The sequence below is a fragment of the Populus alba genome, chromosome 15, assembly GCF_005239225.2.
Source record: "Populus alba chromosome 15, ASM523922v2, whole genome shotgun sequence".
NCBI lineage: Eukaryota > Viridiplantae > Streptophyta > Magnoliopsida > Malpighiales > Salicaceae > Populus > Populus alba.
This window is the reverse complement of record NC_133298.1, coordinates 15,512,163-15,532,346: the sequence shown is the minus strand read 5'-3', so window position 1 is coordinate 15,532,346 and position 20,184 is coordinate 15,512,163. Positions and strand designations below refer to the sequence as shown.

Sequence of the window (20,184 nt, the reverse complement as noted above, 5' to 3'; positions counted from 1 at the left end):
TAAAAATAATATTTTTTCTATTAGAAGCATGGTTTTTCATATAAATCTTATCATGATCCGTGAATCAATTTTCAATAAAGAAATAAAAAATAGTATCGATAAGGGGGATAAGTTCCTAAAAGCAGTGAAGAAGGGCCCAAGGATAACATTCACAGATCAAATTCCAGTCATGCAGCCATCGCAGGTCATCACAGGTTACTTAAAATTATTTGAAAAGGGCTTTTTTTTTTTACCTAAATATCATCATACTTTTTTAAAACAATAAGACTAGTCCCGTTTAAGTTTATGATTGTCTTTTCTAATAATTATGTTTTTTAATAATCAAATTTGTATTTTTATCCTTACAAGAATATAACAATATCTTAACCATTAAATTAACACTTCATAATTATTTAAAAAGGGCTTTGAGTTCGCAAAATTACATCTTACTTGCAATAGCTTTAAGGAAGCTCAAGTCATTTATTGCCAGCATGACAAGATACATAAAACGAATGGGAACTGGGAACTATAAGAGCAGCTAAGAAGGCACATGTTGCTTTAGAGTTGCAGGTATTACCATAGGGATGCTGCTACGGCTTCATTCCAGGACTCATTCTATGCTACAACTAAGCTCTTATGAAGAGACTTTTTAAGAAAACCCAGCAATCAATGTATAGATGCAATTTGATGATGAAGAACAATCAAAGATCACGTAGAAAAGCTAGAAGAACGAGTGAAATATATATAAATGCAAAAGAAAAGGTCACACTGTGTGTGGGAATCCGGTGAGAATTTGCTTCAGCAGATTTTCCTCTCTTCATTCTCTAGATCTAAAGTGAGCAGCAACATCTCCTTATTTTTCTAAAGTCATTAAGGTTTCCATGCGGCATTAAGTTTAAGAAAAAAAGTGTGCAAACTGTGCTTTCGTACTTCTCAGTGAGAAAAATACTGGTCACCACTCGAAGAGCACTTCTCACAATAATAAGTGGTAGATTTCTTCAAGCTCTTATTAAAAATATGCACATTTAATTCAAGTTGGATCACTTCCACAGTTTCTACATCTGGGATAAATACACTAACATGCCATTCTGATATCTTAAGGATCCAAAAACCTTATAATGATCAAAAGATAAATTGTCAATGAGATAATTGAAGAAAACATCAAGATGTTGCTAACACTGAGCTCATGTTAATCATCAGGTATAAGAGTACTCCCAATATTCAAAGAGTCAGATAAGAGGCTTCAAACAAGATCAGAGAGAGGATGCTGAGCACTTGGTTTGACAGGCTAGTAACCAAAGCAAGGTGCACAAGGGCAAGGCCATCATGTGGTACATATTGCCTACCTTATAAAAGAACAATTAAGAATTTAAGATCATCACCTGTGATAAGGCCTTATTGTCCGGTCTACCTCAGAAGCTCTTACTAGAACACCCTCCAACCACCACTACCAATGGATCTTGCACTAGAGCCAGTGTACCCTGTTGAGTACATTGTACCAGCAACACGCAGAGTTGTATAATATCACTGAATAACATTCCACAATATATGAACATTATCATTATATCATACTCCCATTACTTCAAAAGCAACTTATAGAAGGAAGTCAAATCGAAAGCATAGTGCTTGAACAATGAACATTAACTTGAACATCTCCAAATCTTTACGATTAACGGCTACGATGGTACAAGGATAATTTGCTACATCAGCGCATTTACCTAATGCAAAATATATTTCGCCAACAGATTTTACTTTCAGCAATTACTATAGTCAATGCAATACTTAAATGACAATACAACAGCTTTTGAAGAACAAAGAAACTATTCTTGGCAGAATAAAATAAATTTTCTTTTCTCATTTACTAATTATTTGAAACACACCAGGAAAAAAAAAAAACTAAGAGAAACATAGGTCCTCTCCTGAGAACAATACAACAAGAGTTTTTCTTTGACAGTTTTATATCACAGTTTCTCAGTTAATCTGATCATAAAGTTATTAACTACACTTTTGTCTAGGACAATCCATGAAGATTCAAACAACTCATGAAAGAACTCAGCTCCACTCTCTTCAGCTGCATTTCCGAATGCAATCCCAAATGCATTTCCTTGAACTGCACCAAGACGAGGCTTCCCACAAACTCCAACAATCAACATCTTGTTTGGCTCTTGCAACAAGCAGGCACAAATCAAGGGCTTTGCCCTGGCACCTTTCTCTCTCAAAGCATCCATCAGAAAATAGCAGAATTTAGTCAAAGCCTGGGGGTATCCCAACAGTTTTGTATCCACTGAATCCTCAAGCTTCACCCACCTGAACTTTCTTCCACTTCTGATAGAACCACTCTTGGTTATTGCTGCACTTCCTTGTCTAAGAATTGCCCTCTGGACCTTGATCGCTTGTTGCATTCCAGCTTTCAACTTGTCAAGATTGTTCAAGGACAGAGCATCATAAGCTACCCCAAACTGCTTAGAAGCACAAGACCCATCAGAACTCACAAATGACTCGAGCAAAGCAGTGACACCATACACAACATCTGCTGCAGACACCCTGGAGCTGTACCCATGTAGCCTCAGAAAGCTCCTGTAGTAAAAATCTGAAAGCCCATATTCAGGTAAAAATCGTTCAAACTCGTCTTTCATCTTTCTCTTCACTTCAAGATTCATGTACTGAAACTTTTGTTTGCAATCCACTAGGGCAAATCCCATTCTAGCAAGAAGAAGCTTAAGCTTCTTCATTCCATTGTCATTCCATGTCTTCAATTTTGTAGCAATATATGAAGAACACAGCATTGAATCGAACAAATTCCACTCCCTCAACAACATAAGTCTAGGTTCATCTTCATAGGCAATCCTTGAAGACTCAGGTGCTCGAATCTTTGTTCCATCTTTGAGGGTCACCACAGTAACTGCCTCCAAATTCCCTGAACTGTTAACATGTTGCTCCAGCTCCATGACCCCAGCTAGGTACCTCTCATCTGTCAACCTCTCATGAACAAATTGATCAGTCAGCGAAACACAAGCCAACCAAAGCAGCTCATTCGTGTTCTTCCTCAGCAAATGCGATAAATCATACATCAAACACCCTGAGGGCTTTCCATGAAAAGTACCCCTGCGATAATACTCCCTCTTCAATTTCCTAAAAAGCTGAACTGGGTCAGCTTCATCCTCATTAGAAACCCTCCTCCGCTTCCTTGATGACCCATCATCCTCATCTCCCTCACTTTCACTATCTTCCTCGTCTTCACTGTCAGAGTTCTCTCCCCCCTCGTCATCACTATTCAACTCACTCGCATTAGCCAACTCCGAAACTTTAAAATCATAAGCCAAATCAGCTTGTTGCTCGTCATCGCCCGTATAAAGAACAACCACACTCTCATTCTGGTCATTCAAGTTATGCAAATGGATGGGGCGGTGACTATCAACCACGAAAACACGTGCAGCAGGGCCTAAATTGAGCAACAGCTTCAAATCACGCTGACAACCCCAATTTACTAACAGGATTGAAATGGGTTCATTAGAAAGTGAAGTCAAATCAGCGTATTTGTGGATTTCTTGGAAGGAAGAAACAGGATAGCAAGCGTAACGGACAGAATCAGATTCGAGAATGTGGAAAATAATTTTAAGAGCACAGAGGGAGTCTGCATCAGAAGTTGAGGGAAATATAAGTAGAGGAGAGAGGGATGAAGTTGAAACAGATTCTCGGAGGCGGGTGTAAAAGGACTCTACCCTTTGCTCTCTAACCATAATTTTTTTTTTCCAGGCCTAATAAAGATTTGAAATTAAAAATCCCAGAAGCAATAATAGTTCATAATTTTTAGGTAAATTGGGTAGACACAGATTTGAGATTAACTACTTCGAATTGGGCATCAGGTTAAAAGAGAAAAAATACTTAGTCAGCAATTTCAATGCATCAAGCAAGTGGAAGAAAACAAAAAGGGACGAGATTTGTTTTGGAAATACCTGGAAAATGAGAGGGTGATTTTCAATTAAGTAGAGTCTTACCTGACGAAAGTGAGAAACCCTCCTCTTCACTGGTTCGATCCTAACATCCCCAGATCTAGACACACACAAGGGGAGAGGGAGAGAGAGAGGGAGAGGATGGGAGAGGGAGAGGAGAGCGGATGGGAGAGGGAAAGAGGGGTTTGAGGAATTTTGAGTTTTTCGGTGTCTTTGAATGGAGGGAGGCCTCCGCGAAATTTTGAATTTTTTAAACGGCCGCCAAGTCTTGGCGCTCTCGGGTTTTATATTCGTGTTGGTGAGATCAGATCTCTCGACCATCTTTTTATTACTTCTAGTGACCAGTATACCCCCCCTCCCTTTTTTTCAATAACTAGCATTAGCAGAAGGAGATGGCAAAAATACCCGTGCCCGACAGACAGTGTTTTAGTTTTTATTTGTGTGCTGAAAAATATATTTTTTTTAAAAGTGAATTATGAAAAAAATAAATTTTGAGAAAGTATTTTCAGATATTTGGTATTGTAATAAAAAATAAGTTAGAAAATATTTTCCAGTGTTTAATTGTGTCATGAAAAACAAGCTGAAAAATAACTTATTAATATTTTATTTTTCTCAAGTTTATTAAAATAATGAGAAACAAATCTTACAAATTAAAAAGTTGAATGAGAATAAAATTGAAAAAAAATATATAATTTCATAAATTATCTCAAATAAAATAAATAATAATCAAAATAATAGAGATCAGATCTAAAAAATTAAAAAATATATGAAAGATGAAGAAATTAAAATAATAATAATTAAAATTTTATAAATTATTTCAAATAAAATAAGTAACAATCAAAAGAATGAGAACCAAATTTGATAGATAAAAAATTTTAATAAAAAAATGATAAGGAAAAAGCAAATAGCAATTATAAAAATAAGGACCAAAGGTCATATAAAAATTAAATTTTAAGAGATGAAATTGAAAAATAAATATTCAAAACAAAATATATGAAGCAATCAAAAGTTTGAGGATCAAATTTAATATAATCAGTAAATAATGACATTTCTAAATTTTTCACAACTTCCGGAAAGTGTTTTCCGCCCAAATTTTTTAGGAAAACACTTTCCTGAAAACCAAGCTAAATTTTTCTTTAACTGGAAAGTGTTTTTCGTTGATCAACTTTTCTAATGGCAAACAAAAATAAGAAAGTTTGGAAAGTGATTTCCGGAAAACAATTTTGTGAAAACAAACACAGCTAAAAGGAAAAACACTTTCCTGAAAACCAAGCCAATTTTTCTTTGACCGAAAAGTGTTTTCGTTGACCAACTTTCTAATGGCAAACAAATATAAGAAAGTTTGGAAAAGTGATTTCCTGAAAACTACTTTTCAGGAAACAAACATGTCCTTAGTTTTTTTGGCTTGGGGTTTTTTATTTATTGTTTGACTATTTATTAGTACATGTAAAAGCCAATAATAACCCAAATAAATTAATAATAACCAATTTGTTGCGTGTAAAAAATAAAAGTATCTAGAATTCAATAATAAATATTTTTTTAGAATGATAAAAGGATCATTACACTCTAATAGTAAACAAGATAATATAAGTGGGGCTATAATGAATTTGCCTTCATTTTAGTTTTTTTTATATATATTACATTTTACTAGCATCCACCAAAATAACATGCTTATTTGTCTCGTTAAAATTACGGGGAAAAAAACAAACTAAAAGGCATGTGTATTTTTATTGTGCTTACCTTTACATGGCATTGTGGATCATGACAATTTTTTTTTTTGAATTGAACTTTATGTTTTTTTATTTTAATTCCTAAACCTTTTTTATATTTCATCTTTGGGCATTTCATTATTTCAAGATTAAGCCTAATGATTTTTTTTATTATTAATTATGTGGTGTCAAGAAAAATTCTTGATTTTAATTGGTTCTTATTTTTTTAAAAAAATAAATCTCAGTTTCAGATGATACAAAAAAAGAGAGAAAGAAAAAGAAGAGGGCACCTTGGCCATATCATTTTTATTTTTCACATTGTTTTGGTCCGAAATTTTATTTTATTTATTGTTTTGATCTCTCTATCGAGTAGAGTAGAGAGAAAGTCATTAAAAAATAATAAAAAGAATCACTAGTCACATTCTAGTTATGAAAAATATCGTTCTTGATTTCAACATGTATCCTTTAATGAAAAACTTTCCATCAAGATATTTATTTTCTCTGTCTTACTGGATAAAATACATTAAGATTAAGAGAATATTTTTTATCGGTTTAATTTGTTGCTTTTTGACAAGTTTATGAGTGTTTGGATTGATATATTGGTTCATTTGACATTATAAAGGGTGTTTGCTGTGTGTTTTTAAATGAAAAAAAAAATATAAAAATACCTTTTTAGGTAAAAAAAACACATGCTCAATTTCTAACCCCTTCTTGGTGATAAAAAAATTGAGCAAGTAGGCGACACTTTGTTGCTTTACTTTTTTTTCATCCACCCCTTGCCATAAAAAAGAATACAGGACTAGGTGTAAGAGCCTGGCCTTGCAGGCCCACGAGCATGGTTATTTTTTTTGGGTCAGGTTTACTTGGCCACCCAAGTCTAGATGTCTAGCTCTTTTATTTTTTGCTCTTTTGATTTAAGTTTATATTAATTAAAATAGATTAGTCAAATATATGCCCGACGTGCTCGGCCTAGTAAGTTTTCAATTTTAACCGAGATCAATTAAAAAAAATAAAACTCTTTTTTGGGTCACTCTCCAAATACGAGTAGGATGATTATACAGCAGAGGGCTCCATTAGAAGGTGATTAAAAATGTTTACTGTCTCGATTTGAGGATAAGAAACTCTTTATTCCACGGGACCAAAAAACCTATGCAAAAGTGATAACATGTAAATTTCTTTTGAAATTGAATTTTTCAAAATCTTTTCTTTATTTATAGTAACTGGCCTGTGTATATGTGCTATGCTGTGGGTAGGGGCGGGCAGAAATGTCATAGCATAGTCAAAACTTCAAAATATTCAGGGGCCCGCCCCTACCCGCCTGTAATATTCAAGCTAGAATGTAAGAGGGTTGGTTTTGTGAATCCGTTTTCTATTATTATAAAATTTATTAATTAAAAAATGGAAAGATAGCGTATGCGTCTGAATACAATTAATTAAAATATATTAAATAATAACTTTAAAAAGCTGTAGGAGTTAATTAAAAATTATAGCAGGAAGTTGATCTTCATGAAAAAAAAAAAAATATAAAAATACACTATCCTTTTCATTTTATATACCATTTATTTATCTTTGAGGTTTAGTCTGGTTGCTAAGTGTATATAATTCTCGATCTTATAAATGCATTATACAAACACCATTATCTATTTAATTTTTTTTTTTTTTTAAAGCTTCAAGGTAAATCTCAGTAACCTTTTGAAGGTATTGTGAAATTCTAGAAACCTTTGAAAGACTAATTACTATGAAAACAATAGTTAAACAAGATAATTAAAAAAAATATGAGGAAAGATATTAATTCAAAATTAAATTAAAAAAACCAAAAAAATAAAATATTATTTTTTATATATAAAAAAAGTGGACAACATGTTGTTCGCGCATACAAACAATATTTTGTTTATTGTTTTAATTTATAGTCACATCCAATAACTAAAATGGAGGTTCAAGTTTTTAGACTTTAAAAATCCAAATTTTAATTTATTTTTACATGAAAACCTCTTGAAAAAAAATTGCAAGACTTCTAATAAATCTAATTTAACCTTAAAATATCATCTAAACATTTTAAAAAACAAAAATTAAATTAAATAAAAAAAACTTTACATGTCCCAATTTACTTTTCTCAACATAACCTTCATTGAAGTCTTCTTTAAAGATAAATCAATTGACACCAATATCAATATTTTTATATTAGAAATGTGGTTGATTTAACGTTTTATATCTCTTCTTTAGCATCTCTAATGAAAAATGCTATATTAAAGAGTCAAATGGAGAAAATGACTTTTTAAATAGTGTAAATATAGTTTTTTTTATTATGTGCATTCCAATGGTAAAAAGCTATTTAGAAAAGTCAATTATATTTTAATATATTTCATGTTAAATTAATTTTAATATAATTATACAATTAATTTAGATATTTTATATATAATATAATTATGATGTTATTAATTATATAGTCAAGTAATTTATAAAAGTAATGTAAAATTAATGAGTAATATGAAAGTTATTATTACTGTCTGGCTTTAAACCGTTATTGTTTGACTTTAAATTGTTATTGTTCAATTTCCAACTATTACTGTCTGAACACTCATAAGATTTTTAACCATATCTAAAGTTCTAAAACTCCATTTTAAGTGAGACTAATCTCGTTAGAAAGTTAAGACACGAAGCTACTATTTTTTGAATTAAAAGAGAATTGATATACTGGTTTAATTGCATTTTCAACAGGACAAAATATAATTGACCTCAAATTAAAACGGACAAATTAAAAATAAATTTTAAATATGTCATTCTATATTTTTATTAATATCAACTACCATTATAATTCCTCTTAATTTTATTAAAGATAACAACATAAATAAAAATTATCTTCCTTGACCCATATTAAAAACATAAAATAATAAAGAAATAAAAATCATCATAAATATTAAATTAACAACAAAAGGTCTAAAAAATCAAGAGATATAAAAAAGTAAATAGAAAAAGCTTTTAAACAAGTATACCTTTTAATTTCAGCTAATTAACACAACCAATATTATTAATTAACCGGAGAATAATTGATTATTGTTTTTCTAAATTTAAGAGAAGAATGAGGCACAGTATATAAATTTTAAAATCTACAAGTTCTTTTTTCATGCATTTAAATAAAATTCCTCCTACATTTAAAGACAAAAAAAGAATTGTTGGTCAATGGCTATAAAAATACCCACTAGCCAATAATCATTTGTTTTTGCCATTTCTACACGGAAATGTAGAAATGACTCATAACATAACAAATAGCTAAAATAACTATTTATTTGGCTCATGTGTTGGAATGAAGAAATGGAAAAGTAAAAGCTTAAAAGTATATTTTTTAACATTCGACTCTTTCATTTGAGATATTACTCTTCAACAACTTTCTCTTGTATTTGTAAACTTTTAGAGACTAAGCTCAATAAAAAATAAAATCTATATCCAAAATGTAAAAAACTAGAAGAATAGGGATAAAATATACAAAAATAAATCTTGAGGGAGCAATCGAAGGTTTCCATGCTTTAAATAATAATATATTAATTTTAGGTCAATCTTCGTTATTCATCTTTCAATTCTAGAATAGTAACCTAAAATTCTGATTTTTAATTTATTATCATAATATTTTTATGACATGCTGGATAATCAAAAGTATAAAAATCAATACATAAAATCATGTCAACTTAGTAATTAAAAAAAACTTCAGGAATCTGGAAGGAAAAGGAAGGTTGTGAACGGTCAAATGAGTTTGGGACTTTGGGTGCACAATACATGCTCAATAAAACACCCGGCTCCATGTTGTGTAGCTTGTGTTTTGCGCGCCTTCCATATCAACGTCTTGAAAAAACATCATAATTTATTTCAACACTTGTGATCATCATTTTTTTAAAAATATAATTAATATTGATCATCCATAAAAAAACTTATTTTTCATAAAAACAATTTACTGCATAGGAAAGTGTGTGATAAAAATTATCTTTTAAATTTTTTTTTATTTAAAAATATATTAAAATAATATTTTTATAAATTTATTTTTAACATTAATATATAAAAATAATAAAAAAAAACACATAAAAACAATTAATAAAAAATAAAAAAATTTAAAATTTTTAAAAACTCCAGCGGAAGCCGAACACCTCCTGAAACAACACCAGAGCCTAACCTATCATTCCCATTTTAGTAATTACTGGTTACCAAACACGGGAAGGTTATCCCTCACAGCCAAACGGGCTATGTTAGAAGCGAGTGCTGCTTTTCCCTTTCCTCTCAGCGCGCATCCCACCTCTCCCCTTCCTCCCATTCTCTCCAATGGCAGCTGCAGTAATTACCGAGACCAAAAAACTCCCGCAACCTGGTCGCGGCGGTTACCAACCTCACGGACTAACCGAAGAAGAAGCTAGAGTCCGAGCCATAGCCGAAATCGTCAATTCCATGGTAGACCTTTCACGAAAAAACCAAACCGTCGATCTTAACGCACTAAAATCAGCCGCATGTCGCAAATACGGCCTCGCACGTGCTCCAAAACTCGTCGAGATGATCGCAGCGTTGCCGGATTCTGACCGCGAGTCATTGCTACCGAAACTCCGAGCCAAACCGGTACGCACGGCATCAGGAATTGCTGTTGTTGCTGTCATGTCGAAGCCTCACCGGTGCCCGCATATCGCGACGACGGGGAATATTTGTGTGTATTGTCCTGGTGGACCGGACTCAGATTTTGAGTACAGTACGCAGTCATATACTGGTTATGAACCTACCAGTATGCGTGCGATTCGAGCTAGGTAGGGTTTCAGCAGCAGAATTGTAAATTATCTATGCTTCGACTTTTCGAGAAGTTGTATTACTTTTAGCGTCATAATAGTAGATTAGTCGAAGAAGATAGTTTATTTATTCTGTAGCTCATTTTGATTAACTGGTGCAAATATAGTATTAGGAAGTTAATCTTTTATTAGTTTTTGTATGTTTAAATTTTTAATGCCTTTAATTTTTGCTGTGTGCAGTAAATGTCTCTCTGTTGATTTTAGAACTTGATACGAGATTGTGCAATAAATAGACTGCACTGAGCTTGATTCGAATTGAGATTTTCGCACAAGTATCATAGTTTAGGTGCTTGTTCTTCGAAGCTTCTCTGGGGTTTTAGTCGACCATATTGATTAAAATGGTGCCTTTTTATTTTGTTTTCCACATTAGTGCAGTTTTTGCACAAAGCAACTAGATTATAGCTTAATTATCTGTGCTTGGTGATAAAGAACGAAGGTAGCTTGGTAGAGCGCATTGAAATTGGATTTGATGGTTAACATGTCGCTGTCTGATGCCTTGCTTTGGGTTCTACGGCCTGGTTTCAACCCACATGTTTTTCAATCTATCCAAAACTGTGAATATGAAAGGCAAAAGGAAATGTTTCCTTGTCATTTCTTATACCCAGTCTTCATTAAGTTTCAAAATCAAGAAATTACTATATGACCATTTTGATTTTTAAAATTGGATACTTGAACACGAGTAGTTGTATATTTCTGTGTTATACATGTGAGGTTGGCTAGTTAGAAGTATTAACTTCTCAGATTGCCTGGGCCATTAACTCACTGATTTCTGTTTTCGCCAATCATAAAGGGGTTAATGTTTTTCATGATATCTGGTACTTAACTTTTCTTATGATAATTAAAGCATTTATTTACATGCTTTATTTTTGGTTTCAGATATAACCCATATGTCCAGGCTAGAAGCAGGATTGATCAGCTTAAGAGACTGGGTCATAGCGTAGATAAGGTTTGAGTGCTCTCTGCTTTTATATTAAGTGTTTGGTTTCGTTGTTTTAAGTGGTCGGATTTGTTCATAAGCACCCACAGCCAACTTCTGATTAATGTGTTATATGTTTTCAGGTTGAGTTCATATTAATGGGTGGTACTTTCATGTCATTGCCAGCAGATTACCGTGATTACTTTATAAGGAACCTTCACGATGCTTTATCAGGGCACACTTCTGCCAATGTTGAAGAGGCAGTTGCCTACTCTGAGCATGGTGCAACCAAGTGCATTGGCATGACGATTGAAACGTGAGTCATCATCTGAATTTTTTTATAATGGAAAATCTCATTCCCATATGAATATTGTTGGATGTGAATTGGACTTTGCATAAGTTTTCTTACTGATATACTAAATCCCAAAAACAATCTAAGATGATTATGACTGTCCAAATTGTTTTCTTGTTTCTTCAAGTTCTGAAGCTAGAATTTTTCAATAACTACATGCTAATTCTTGGGGTGTGCGAGGGTTTAGGGTATTGCCTGGTTTGGAAGATATCATTTGGTGTCTTCGTTACTCTGTTGTACAGAACATGTGAGAACAGTAAAAGGGTGATGGTTTTAGGTGATTAATTGAGATGTTATACAGTTGAACCTACACTTTAATCTAACTGGTTCCAAGTAGCAATTTTCAGAATGTGTTTGGAAACTCTACTTGGTACTGATGGTTTAATGTGCACAAATAGCATTACATTTTGTTTTTCCTAGAATAAGTTGTTTATCTTGTTAATATATCAGGAGGCCAGATTATTGTCTTGGTCCTCATCTACGCCAAATGCTTTCATATGGGTGCACACGATTGGAGATTGGTGTTCAAAGCACATATGAGGATGTTGCTCGAGACACTAATAGAGGACACACGGTAGCTGCTGTGGCTGATTGTTTTTGCTTGGCAAAGGATGCTGGTTTTAAGGTGCGGACTGTGAAGTGCCCTGTAATATAATGCAAGTAATCTTAATGAATTTGAGATGGCATGTAACATGGTGCTCTTCTTTTACCTCCATGATTAGTTTCTCTTTGAGTTGGATAACAGTGAACAGTTTTGAAAATGCATCATGATTTCACTCAAAACCCTGCCGTTTTTTAACTGTAACATGGATTTGTTTTTATATCATGTTGTTTCCTTAAGCTTATGCTCATTGCAACAAATGCTTGTGTCTTTTATGTATTTTGCTTAGTGATCTAGTTATGTTTTTCCTCTGCTTATTTGTCTCCACTATATTTCTCCAATGTAGGTTGTTGCTCATATGATGCCTGATCTTCCAAATGTAGGGGTTGAGAGGGACCTGGAAAGTTTTCGAGAGTTCTTTGAGAGTCCTTCTTTTAGAGCTGACGGGCTCAAAATTTATCCTACACTTGTAATTCGTGGAACTGGGCTTTATGAGCTATGGAAAACTGGCAGGTAGAGCATTGTTGTTCTTTGTGCGCGTGCACTTGATTCAAGCAGAGTGACTGATTATAATTGATTCAATTTTGCAGGTACAGAAATTATCCACCTGAGCAACTTGTAGATATTGTAGCAAGGATCCTAGCCATGGTACCCCCTTGGACGCGAGTTTATAGAGTTCAACGGGATATTCCTATGCCTTTGGTTACATCTGGAGTTGAGAAAGGAAATCTTAGGGAGTTAGCCTTAGCTCGGATGGATGACTTGGGCCTGAAATGCCGTGATGTCCGTACACGTGAGGCTGGAATCCAGGTAAATGAAGAGGCTATTTACCATCAAGTCAGGTTTGTTACTACTGGCTGTGATACTTTGAGATTCTAACAAGTGCCTCTTTATGCACATAGGATATTCATCACAAGATTAAGCCAGAAGAAGTTCAACTCGTTCGCCGTGATTATACAGCCAATGAAGGCTGGGAAACATTTCTTTCCTACGAGGATACACGCCAGGTATTTTGGGACATGTTATGCATACATGAATGCATGCCTGTTCGGGTCGGTTGGCTGGCTTGTGTGTGTAGCGCTCCGCATATTTTATTATCTGCCAATCCTTGTATTTATTCGTAGATGAAAATTAGATGGTTTGTTGCCAAAATGGTCCTTTTTCTTTTTCTTTTTCTATTATATATATCATTGGTCTTTAATCCCTCAAGGACTGCAATATTGATTGGCATGTTAAAAGTGGTTTTTGCTGTATGTAATTGAGAAGGAAGTGAAGTCTTTATAGGATTGCAGTATCTGTTGGAATGTCTTGAAGGAGTTTTTGTTGATAATAATCAAGAGAGTTTGTTCTGATTAATTGTTAATTTAATTTATTGGTGAAGGTTTGCTTGGCATGAACTTTCCTGAAACTCCTTTTCTCACCAGGATATTCTTGTTGGGTTACTGCGCTTACGAAAATGTGGTCGCAACGTTACTTGCCCTGAGCTTACAGGGAAGTGTTCTATTGTTCGTGAACTTCATGTTTATGGAACTGCAGTTCCTGTTCATGGGCGTGATGCAGAGAAGCTGCAACACCAGGTAACATAATATTGCCGTTATATTAACAATCGGTGAAACAAGGATTCTTGGAACAATTTGCTCGGTTACCACTTAAATCTGTAGTGTAAATGCTTCAGCATGGAAAATAGTTGCTTACAGGATTATTTTCCACTTTGACTTGCATCTCCGGCAGGGTTATGGTACACTCTTGATGGAAGAGGCAGAACAGATTGCTCGCAAGGAGCACAGATCGACCAAAATAGCTGTCATTTCAGGAGTAGGAACCCGCCATTACTATAGAAAATTGGGCTACGAGCTTGAAGGGCCATACATGGTGAAATCCCTTTCTTAACCTTAACGTGTGATGCATTAAATTTTTTTAACGTTATTCTAGGTACTGGCATAGAATTTATTTCTTCTCTTGATCGTAAGTTGAGTTTGTTACATATCCTGAGAAAAACCCAAATTCTTGAAACGGAAGAAAATGGTTTTCAAAAGTTGCAGGAAAGAAGTGTGCGTGCTTGTTTGTTATTTCAAAATCTGAGTGGGATCCTTGTCTATTCAGTTTTTGGAATCAACTCGAATGAATAAGATAGCAGGTCACCGGATTATAAAACAAACCGGGTGGTTTGAACCGGATATATTGACACTACTTTTGAGTTTTGGCATGCAGCTATTGTATTCAATTTGAAGTTAAAGCAAATGCTCAATCAAAATTATGATAGTTCCCAAGTCTTAGCCCTTTGGTTTTTAACCCAAAAGATTAAATTGGACTCTTAAACAAACATGTTTGATTTTCAAATAATTTTTTAAGGATTGATAATTTGCTTTTTAGTAGTTTTATCATATTGATATATATATTTTTAATTAGAGGTCAAAATTGAATTTACGGGTATTAATATGATATTAAAGGTATAATAGTCAATCCCAAATTTTTAATGGTTGTCCAATTTTATTCAGATTTTAAAAACTAAAATATTGACAAGGTTTTAACTCCCAGAAACGAGCTCAATTGAATTCATGCCATAGCAACAGAAATAACCGTCGCTTTATATATATTTCTCAACTCTGATTTTCAAGCTCCACTGATCGAAACCCAATCAAACCATCCTAAAATCAACCTTCACTCCAATTCGCCCAACATGCCCAAAAAACATCCATGGCTGACAATCATCACCAGCACATGCAGACAAGCCCAACAACCTGTTTACCAAAATGCCTCAGTGACCACACCACCAGCACTTCACCAACATTACCCTCCTCCAACTTCAGCATCCTTTCACCTTCCTTTCTGCCGCAAACGCTGCCACTACTGTGACTTCCCAATTGTTGCTCTTAGCTCCACAAACCCAACTGAAACCGACCTGCGAATCTCTAACTATATTGAATTACTTCAGTGTGAAATAGGCTCGACGAGGTCGAGTTTTTGATACCAGCCCGCCTCTTGAAACTGTGTTTTTTTGGTGGTGAGGCTCCTCTGGTGTCTCCAAGGATGGTTTCATCGATCTTGGATACGTTCAGAGTGAAGTTTGGGGTTTGTGAGGGTGCTGAGATATCTATGGAAATGGATCCTGGGACTTTTGATGATGGGAAAGTTGAGGATTTGGTGGGGTTGGGTGTGAATAGAGTGTCTTTAGGAGTTCAGGCTTGTCAAGAAGAGTAGCTAAAAGCTTGTGGGAAAGCGCATGCGATTAAGGAGGTTTATGATGGAATTGAGATTTTGGGATCATGTGGATTTGAGAATTGGAGTGTTGATCTTTATCTCTTCACTCCCTCACCAGACTCCACAAATGTGGGAGGAGAGTTTGAGGCTCCCTATCGAACCGAGGCCTAGGCACGTGTCTGTTTATGATTTGCGTGTTGAACAAGGCACAGAATTTGGAGTATTGTAGGTAACAGAATTCATGGTGGGAAATAGTGTAGTATTTTCTTTTGGTTTTGTATTCGGTTTTCAGATCATTCTTGTGAGTTTTTGTAGGGACACACCAGGGGATTTTCCTTTGCCATGCGAAACGCAGTCTGCTGAGTTTATAGAATGACTTCCCTAGAACGGTTGAACGGGTTAGCTTATATCCAGCTCAGGGATCCAGACGGTTTTCTTTTATAAAATGAATTGATATCACTTGCATTTAGGGTCATAGATCCCTAGAACTGCAGTCCTTTGCAGAACATGGAACTTGTTGACAGTGAATCCATTGCAGATGATCTCAGAGGCTGGATGGCTTTTTTTTTTTTTTTTTTTACCAAAAACAGTTCATCATTCTCTCTGGCAATCTTGTGTAGTGGGCAAAAGGTAAATGGGGTGCAAAACCCTTGTGGGATATGCGATGTTGCTTTGAGTCTCGGGCGCACATGGTATCGAGAATGGCGTTTCAACTTCTGTACATGGCAGAAGTAGATAAAAACACGGTGGTGAGATTGAAGCAGAGAAAACTGTTTCAAGTTATATGGGAGAAAGGGGCAATTTAGACCAGCAAGCATATTCATGATTTGACATTTCCTTACCATGCGAGAAAAATACAAGAAAGAAACATGCAGGTTGTTAGGAATAGAAGCTTTGGAAGAAAACTGCCCAAGATAAGCTAAAACTCTAATATAGCACTTGCTGCTAATAGTTGCACAAAAGTAGCTGAACAAGTGTTTACACAGGAGCTTAGAGAGTCTTGCAATCAAGTTTTGTGCTTGCATCAAGCTACACTTTCTAACTTTTAGTTGATATGCAAAATTATAAACCTAAGGATTATTTTCCCCCGTTCTGTTCTGTTTAGACCGTAGAAACATAATTTTTTTTTTTTTTTGGGGGGGGGGGGTATGATACAAGCATGTCCAAATTTCTGGCATTCTGTATTGGGTGCAATTCGAAAGTACTGAATATACGGTTGATCAATTTGAATAACAAGTTGTATACAATTCATGTTTTTGTCAACTGATGCCCCTATCATGAGTAATGGGTGCCACCAATAATTTTTGATGGAAATTCATCCGAGTTTTAGCTCTGCAGATATTCTTATGCAATTCATTTCTCCATCGGTTTAGACCTTCAGAGGACTTGTAAATTTACACAGGGCCCTTCAAGGGAAGAGTCAACAATTGTTTACAATCATTCATCTTCGTATCCTTATCTTCCATTTCTTCATCAAATAGTGATTCCAGGCGCCTAACCTGCTATTGGGAGGCAAAGAGGAGAGAGGTTAGACAATATAGTCACCACCTGTTGTTAAGACAGGCTGCTAAACTTAACGGCAGCAACGTAACAAAAACAATGACCGGTGGCATGACCAAAACAAAAAGGCAAAACATCAGCACAAATGTAACTATGTAGTCAGCTGTAGGGAGTTTTCAAATATAGCTCCTATGAATAAAAAAACTCTGTAGTAGCTGCTTGATCCACTGATTGACAATCAATAATGTCATTACCTTAATCATGATTTAACTATCAAAGAATAAACCTTAAATTCTACTCAGCAAAGCTCTAAAAGACAAAAAAAAAAAAAAAACATTACCACTAACTACGACGGCTTCGTCTTCTTTCCAACTTTTGAGATTCTCCTTAGCTCTTGGGTTCCTTTCCTCATTTCACTGCAGAGGGATAAAAAGTTTATGAAATTGTTTCATAAAGTCAGAAAATAGTGGGAAAAAAAAACTCAAATTAAGAATGGTACCTTTGATGCAAATAAACAATGAGATAGAATAGGGGGATCATCATCATAGTAAGAATTGAAATAGCCAGGTAGAATACGCTTGTTGTCTTCTGCACAAATAAGAAGAGGAGGAAAGCAAGTAAATAGCTCAGCATAAAAAACTTCTACCTCTGACATCCAAAAGATAATTAACAGGTTATTTTTTTGGAGAAAATACAAGACAGGCCAGCATGAATGTAGGATGCATTAATTTTCTGGTGGATATATAACATAAACCAATTGTACAATAGTTTATAATCTTCTGGCATCCAAAAGAGGACTCACAAATTATGATTAGGTTTATTCACTTGGTAGGTTCAGAGTTTTTATACCGCCTGAAAGAACAAAACAGCTAGAAATATGGATGCATTTCAAAAGTTTTTTTTTTTTTTTTTAAAGTTTTGAGGTGGCCGGTCTAGTTTAAACTTATTGTTCAGAAAAAAAGCATTACCTTGCCACCCTTAGGAAAAAAGTTTCTTTTCCCTGAGCAAGTGTGAGCATCACAAAATTGGTGCAAAAACAATTCTGCAAGTGAGAACAACATTGTAAAGTAATAGACATCAGCGCGCATGTATTAGACATCAGACATGGTTCTTGAACAAATAAAAGAATTCAGTCCGCAATAACATAAGATGTCACAAAAATTAAGCACAGAGACTATATAACATCTTCATTACCATGCAGACGACTTGCTGAAGGGCCCTGATTGAGAGGAAAGCAGCTATCTGCAAGACTCTGTACAAAGTGCAATGGATATTAGTGCAAAGAATCAGAGTCCATGATGAAAATGACAACAGTCAGAAGCAACCTCACAAAGATGGCGATTCTTTGCAACAGCAGCAGGATTGCACTTGGTCTTAGTTGACTTGGAATCCATCATGAAATCACAATGCAAAGCTCCACATAAATCAGCCAAGCACTTGCCATCACTCTGAGTTCATTAAAAGTTCTGTTAAGATCTGTAGCGTTTCTTTCACCATGCCCCTTCCTCTACAACCCCCACCCCAACAAATATCATCCACAATATAATATTCTTTACAATAAAAAGAGGAAGACAAGAAGCATCATGCAAAACAAGCATCAAAGTCACTTAAGAAGACAAGGGACCAGAATCCACATACAATATTAAGGAGATTGTAATGCCTGTTGTCAAAATGTTGATCGAGATACTTCTCAGCACGGAAATGTTTTTTACAGTATCCACACTTCCATTCATTTATGTCCACATGAATTTTGTGTTCCTCTTGGTCCCTAAATAGATCGTTGCTTGGATGAAGCCTACACTTACTCGAAATCTGATACTGCTCGCGTTCCACAAATGGCATCAAATACTACACCACAAGGAGGGACAAACAACATCTCAAATGCTACACAAATGATATCTCCACAAGGTGTTGATCTCAAAAAGCACAAGACCAAAATAATCCCTGTTACCTCCTCTATAGCTTGCCAGGCAGCCCTACTTCTTTCTCTAGAGCAATGTACTTTGTGTGCATGCCCTTCTTCTTGCTTAACAGTTCTAAACACAAGCATAATAACAAACATTAGACGTGCAACTTCAAAACAAAATCACAGCAATGTCTCTTGTATAAATAATAACAATCCACTAACCTCGCAGCTACATGTTCTCCAACATCCTGCCAGAGATAAAAAAAACCCAACACGAGCAAACAATTTTTAAAATCATTAACACAACTTTTAATCAATGCATTAAAAAACAGTACCAACTAACACAAACGATCTCCACAGACCATACACAGAATCAAAAAACAATTAACTTAACTCAATCATTTCATAGTCCAAATGGGCCTATCCATAACTCGAAAATTTCAATTTCCCATCAAATAAGTTAAAAAAACATTGCCTGAAAAAAATTGACTCGACCATAATTCAAGACTAAACCTGGTTAAAATCAAAAGAAGCAAAAACCCAATACAAAATCATATATAATACAACTCTGCTGTCAAATATACAGAAACAATCACATCTCTATAAGTCATCAAATCACCTTTTCCACAGCCCAAATGACGCAGAAGAGACACAAGTACTATGAGATTAATTAAGGATTAGTAATACCTGGGACAGTATTTGCTTAGATAAAAGTGAAATCAAGAAAAGAATCAGAGTAATTCTTGTAGCTTTCCCCATCTCTCTCTAATTCCTTTTTTTTTTCCCTCTCTTTTCTATACGCAGAAAAGGCAATCTCTGCAAAAAATTTCTGCCCAGTCTGTTTGGCTAGTGGAGGAAGCATGCCGCAGGTTGTGATTATAACTATCCTAGCACCAATAGTAGATAGTGGCGTGTTTGTTTTACAGGCCCAGCCCATGCTAAGGACCTCTCTTTTGAAACTAATACGTAATCAAGGCCCAGGCAGTGATTACACACACATATATTTGTCTTCATTTCATTTAAAGGCGAACACAGAGGGTGTTTGAGAGTGTAGTAGCGGTTGCTTTTCAAATAGCTTTTCGTGTCGAAAAACATACCAATAATGATTTTTCATTTTTTAAAAATTATTTTTGACATCAGCACATCAAAACGATCCAAAAAGTATAAACCGCACTTAATTTTAGCAAAAAAAAAAAAAAAAATTTTGAATTTTTTCAAAAAAACCGATTTGGCCGCAATGCCAAACGGGC

The 20,184-nt window shown here is 34.7% G+C and overlaps 3 protein-coding genes, 1 non-coding gene and 1 pseudogene across 6 annotated transcripts; 3 read left to right on the top strand and 2 right to left on the bottom strand.

The window, feature by feature from the left end:
- Positions 1 to 1,105: 1,105 nt before the first annotated feature.
- LOC118057614 (uncharacterized) lies at positions 1,106 to 4,209 on the bottom strand. The gene has a single exon (XM_035070246.2). The coding sequence runs from the start codon at positions 3,717 to 3,719 to the stop codon at positions 1,941 to 1,943; it is 1,779 nt and encodes a 592-aa protein (XP_034926137.1). The 5' UTR covers positions 3,720 to 4,209; the 3' UTR covers positions 1,106 to 1,940.
- Positions 4,210 to 9,808: 5,599 nt separating this feature from the next.
- On the top strand, positions 9,809 to 14,296 carry LOC118057615 (elongator complex protein 3). The gene is made up of 9 exons (XM_035070247.2): positions 9,809 to 10,419; positions 11,335 to 11,404; positions 11,518 to 11,690; positions 12,177 to 12,351; positions 12,674 to 12,840; positions 12,918 to 13,137; positions 13,230 to 13,334; positions 13,752 to 13,904; positions 14,059 to 14,296. Exons 1-9 carry the CDS (start codon positions 9,950 to 9,952, stop codon positions 14,215 to 14,217), a joined length of 1,692 nt encoding a protein of 563 aa, XP_034926138.1. The 5' UTR covers positions 9,809 to 9,949; the 3' UTR covers positions 14,218 to 14,296.
- On the top strand, positions 10,887 to 10,992 carry LOC118057653 (small nucleolar RNA snoR100). The gene has a single exon (XR_004688995.1). It is a non-coding gene; the product is annotated as a small nucleolar RNA snoR100 (small nucleolar RNA).
- Positions 14,297 to 14,803: 507 nt separating the features above from the next.
- Positions 14,804 to 16,102, top strand: LOC118057618 (uncharacterized; annotated as a pseudogene).
- Positions 16,103 to 16,690: 588 nt separating this feature from the next.
- LOC118057616 (uncharacterized) lies at positions 16,691 to 19,804 on the bottom strand. Of its 3 annotated transcripts, none has more exons than XM_035070250.2 (10): positions 19,622 to 19,804; positions 19,157 to 19,182; positions 18,980 to 19,064; positions 18,667 to 18,876; positions 18,354 to 18,476; positions 18,223 to 18,280; positions 17,997 to 18,070; positions 17,528 to 17,613; positions 17,369 to 17,444; positions 16,691 to 17,027 (listed from the first exon to the last, which is right to left on the bottom strand). In XM_035070250.2, exons 1-9 carry the CDS (start codon positions 19,691 to 19,693, stop codon positions 17,375 to 17,377), a joined length of 804 nt encoding a protein of 267 aa, XP_034926141.1. In that variant the 5' UTR covers positions 19,694 to 19,804; the 3' UTR covers positions 16,691 to 17,027; positions 17,369 to 17,374. The 3 variants fall into 3 exon arrangements, with proteins under 3 accessions (XP_034926141.1, XP_034926140.1, XP_034926139.1); XM_035070249.2 differs by having other exon boundaries at positions 16,691 to 17,030; positions 17,528 to 17,616; positions 19,622 to 19,802; XM_035070248.2 differs by having other exon boundaries at positions 17,528 to 17,616; positions 19,622 to 19,802.
- Between the last annotated feature and the right edge of the window lie 380 nt (positions 19,805 to 20,184).